Genomic DNA, 4,345 nt, shown 5'->3' with positions numbered 1-4,345 from the left:
TCATTCCAACGCTTCTCTAACTTCTCGATGCCGTGCTTGTAGAAGGAATTGTCTTTTACCTCGAAATAGGCATCAGTTTCAGCAATTACTTCTTCGTTTGAGATGAATTTCTTACTGGGGGCCAGATCTGGACTATATGGTGGATGAGGGAACAATTCGAAGTGTAATTCTTGCAATTTTGCTTTGTTTTTATTGACTTGTGACATGATGCATTGTTTTGGTGAAACAAAATTTTTTTCTTCGCCATATGCGGTTGTTTTTTCACAATTTCTGCTTTCAAACGATCCAGTAATGCCGTGTAGTAGTTACTATTGATGGTTTTTCCCATTTCGAGATAGTCAATCAAAATTATACCATGTGAATCCCAAAATACTGAAGTCATAACCTTCCCAGCTGACTGTTGTGCCTTTGGACGTTTCGGATGTGGTTCATTGGCTACAGTCCACTCAGATGATAATCGTTTTGATTCCGGAGTGAAGTGATGGATCCATGTTTCATTCATTGTCACATATCGACGCAAAAAATTTGATTTATTATGTGTAAACATATGGTATATTTACATACCAAAGTATATATATTTATATTAAAATACTAAAGAGAGATTGTAAGGTAGAATAAACAATCATAATAAATATAAAAACACAATTGATTTCATTGTTAAAATAAAGAGATTTTAAATATCACAATAAACAAATAGTTATTATTAAAAATATTTAATAAATAAAACAAAGAATTACAATTATGAAATAATAAATAATTATAGAAAAATATTTGCATATTTTAATGTATCCATAATTTCAGATTTCTGTACAGAAACTATTTTGTTGCTAATTATCAACAATAAGTCACATTAACTCTGGGAATTTCGTCAGATTCTTAAGCTTTGACATTGGCCTCACTCAAGCACTCACCCATAAGCGACATAAGTGAATGAAGAACAGAAAAAAATTAGAAAAGAAACAATATAATTAGTAATCGTTCATGCAAGAAGCAATGTTGAAAAGTCGGTGTTTTTGTTTTGAAACTTACAATAGAAACTGCAGACTGTTGCCGCGCCCCTCAGCTATTAGCCTCTAAAGTTATTTAAAACTAAGTACTCGTACGCAGGCAAAACCTAGCCTAAATTGAAGCAAATTTTAAATAGCCATAGGCTCGGTCAATCGCAGCACTTGTATCTCGATGCGTCGTTCAATGATGCATTCTTCACGCAACTAAAGTCACAGAAGAGAAAAAAAATTCTAAAAAATAATCTAAACAGTGTTGTAGTTAAAAGGGGATTTTTAATTTCATACTTCTAATTTCTAATAGAGAAATATAGAGAAATATTGTAATTTATTTAATTATAATTAATGTATAATTATTATTTCTCCACAACCTCACCTTATAGTCGTCATTGTTTTAAGTCTTGATTCCAAGCGAGTATTGTCTTCTGTCGAGGGGGTGCTTGTAAAGCTAATCCAGCACCGAACCTTGAAGACATTTGCAATCAGAAGTTTCGTGTTTTTATTTTATTTTCTCAATATTCAAGTGTCGTTTATCGCTTGTGTACTTTGTTTTTATACATAATTTTCTTTTGGAAAATTAATGTAATTTGTTGCTATTTTTCTATCTATTATAAAAGCTGCGTTTATTGTTCGCTTCACTGTCAGTTGTAATTTTGTTATCGTCAAGATACATTTAACTTGCAATAAACTCGAAAGTTTTGTAAAAAATTCGCAGTTCATTTTGCGAAAATATAAAAATTGTTTTTTTTTATATTTATATTATATATAAAATTACATATCCTTATAATAATGAAGTGCTCAGTTTTATTGTGTCTATTCGTTTTATGCATTGCAACAATTATGGATATAGCGACGGCAGCACCACATCCTAGACCAGAAGAATCTCAAGCTGTGGAAGCGGAGGATCTAGATACAGGTGCACGAGCTGCAGGTGCTGAAGGTGCGGAAAAAGATGATTTGCAGAGTTCTTCTTCGATTGGATATGGTTATTATGATTCACCGTATTATGGCGGATACTATGGCGGATATTATCCCTACTATTCAGGATATTATGGTGGTTTTGGTAAGCTTTAATTATTAGAAATGTCAACATATCTCACAAATATTATATGATTGCAAGGACTTTAGTTTGAAAACTAAATTATAAGCAATTAGATAGTATGTGGATAGAAGAACAGTGTTTATATGTTTCAACTTGTGAAACTCTAACAGAATGCTCTTATTATTTTAAAAAATATTTGTTAATAATATAATAATCTTTTAGTACGAATTAGAATACACTATATAAATTAAAAGGAAAAATACTAACATTACTCAGTTTTCATTAATAAATAATCTTCAAAATTGATCATAAAATATTAAAGATCAATTTAAAGCATTCAGTGATTATACTTTTAATGGATTTTTTAAATTAATCACATTATATATATAGAGATATTAAAGCTCCAGATATTTAATTGTTGGAAACAAGTAATTATTATTATTATCTTGCTTTAAAATAAATTTTTAAACTTCCTGAATCCGAAAAGTGTTCTTTACGAACTTTTTTATCATTTGTTTAGTGTTTGGTATAATATTTTAAGGTGTATAAGACGGCTAAGGATATTACAATGATAAAAATTTCTATATTAATGATATGTAAATCTGTAGTAAATTTATGTGATATAAAGAGTACTACCAACTAAATTCAGTGTTTCTGTAATATTCTATAAGGAATATTTCTTATAAAATCTTTAAATATTTAATTAGGAGGATTATGGAATATCATTGTGCACAATTTTGTTATAAGCAGTTATGATTATTGATATAATTTATATCGAATTATTGAATATATTACCATTACAAATATCAATTTTAAAGTATATAAGCATATCACTTTATTCTATATTAATCTTTCTTCAAAAAAACACAAATCAAGTGTTCAAAATGCACTGTGTTAGTTTAAAGCTAAACAAATCTGCTCGTCTTCTAACCCATTTAGGTAAAAGAAAATCGGTAACTTTACTTCACTTTAAAGCAGAGAATCATCAACAGATAGACATTCACAAAGATTAAAAGTTCTAAGTAATTATTTTCGCGGTTTATACCAAGAGAAGGAGAAAGAACTTTTAAGCTTTCACTTATTCTGCAGATGCACAACCTTAGAGAGGAGCTAGGCTGTATTCCTTGAGAAACTTTTTTTCGAGAACTACTTCATATATTGATTTTTTTGTGTATTAATTACTACAAATATTGATTTCGGAAATGTTAAAGATTTATTAAATTAAATATAATAATGGAATTTTTTAAATAACGATAACTCTAAGTTAGGTAGATTACTAAACCACTTAAATAGGTAATAATCTGGGATCTTTATATATTCACTCATATACCTACCTCCTTTTATTGACTAAAAATACACATAGTTTTATTTACAACAATAATAAGTATTAAAATATAAATATGAAGACTTAGTGGTCTAGTACACGAGTCTACGGTTTATATTGATAGATTTCAAAGCCTGATATTTGTGATTTCGTACATATATACATAGAACTGAACTAAAAAAATAATGAAAGATCACTGCTTAGCTTAAATATATCACTTAATGATTTTTCTCCAGTAATGGAGATTTCTTACTTGAAATTATTAATTTTTAGTTGATTATATTAATGTTTAATGAAGTATATAGTGCTATTCTTACAAATATATATTTATATTTTAATTTATTATTTATTACTATTTGCTTTAAAATGTTTAATATATTATATCTAACGCACACTCACCTTTGGTTCCTCTTCAATGATATCTTTTGACTTTTTAATTCAACAGGTTATCCACAGTATTCACACTACGGAGGTTATCACCACCTTGGTCACTATGGACACTACTGGTAATTGTTGCGGTAGGAAAACACTTCAACTAAAATAAAAAACTTGTATTAAATGTGAAGCTGATCTATCCTAAACACGAAGTAATTAAATAATAACAAAAAAAAAAACAAAAAGACATTTACCAAAGTAATTTGAATATTGTTACAAATAATATTTTTTATAGCTCAGCTTTACTTCAATGTATTGTATGTATTAAATTTTATTTATAAGATTAAAATTAAACTTAAACTTTATTTTATTTCGTTTGTAATTAATTTTGAAACGTAAAACTGTAATGAAATAGCAATGAAGGTGCAATAAAGCAATTAAAAATGTAAATAAGTTTTATTTAAGACAATTTTTATTATTCAACTTTACCGTTCAAAGTTAATCATATAATCCACTAGATTATGTTAGATGATATTGAGTAAGCTGCTAAAAGATTGGATTGATAAAAGATAGAGTTTTAGGATGAACTTGTAGATAACA

At 28.0% G+C, this 4,345-nt stretch overlaps 1 protein-coding gene across 1 annotated transcript; it reads left to right on the top strand.

The window, feature by feature from the left end:
• Window positions 1-1,705: 1,705 nt before the first annotated feature.
• On the top strand, window positions 1,706-4,077 carry LOC119673201 (glycine and tyrosine-rich protein-like). The gene is made up of 2 exons (XM_038084437.1): window positions 1,706-2,067; window positions 3,816-4,077. The coding sequence occupies exons 1-2, from the start codon at window positions 1,794-1,796 to the stop codon at window positions 3,878-3,880; spliced, it is 339 nt and encodes a 112-aa protein (XP_037940365.1). The 5' UTR covers window positions 1,706-1,793; the 3' UTR covers window positions 3,881-4,077.
• The last annotated feature ends 268 nt before the right edge of the window (window positions 4,078-4,345 follow it).

Source organism: Teleopsis dalmanni, chromosome 1 (genome assembly GCF_002237135.1).
Source record: "Teleopsis dalmanni isolate 2A chromosome 1, ASM223713v2, whole genome shotgun sequence".
Taxonomy (NCBI): Eukaryota; Metazoa; Arthropoda; class Insecta; order Diptera; family Diopsidae; genus Teleopsis; species Teleopsis dalmanni.
This window is presented reverse-complemented; position numbering and strand designations above follow the sequence as displayed.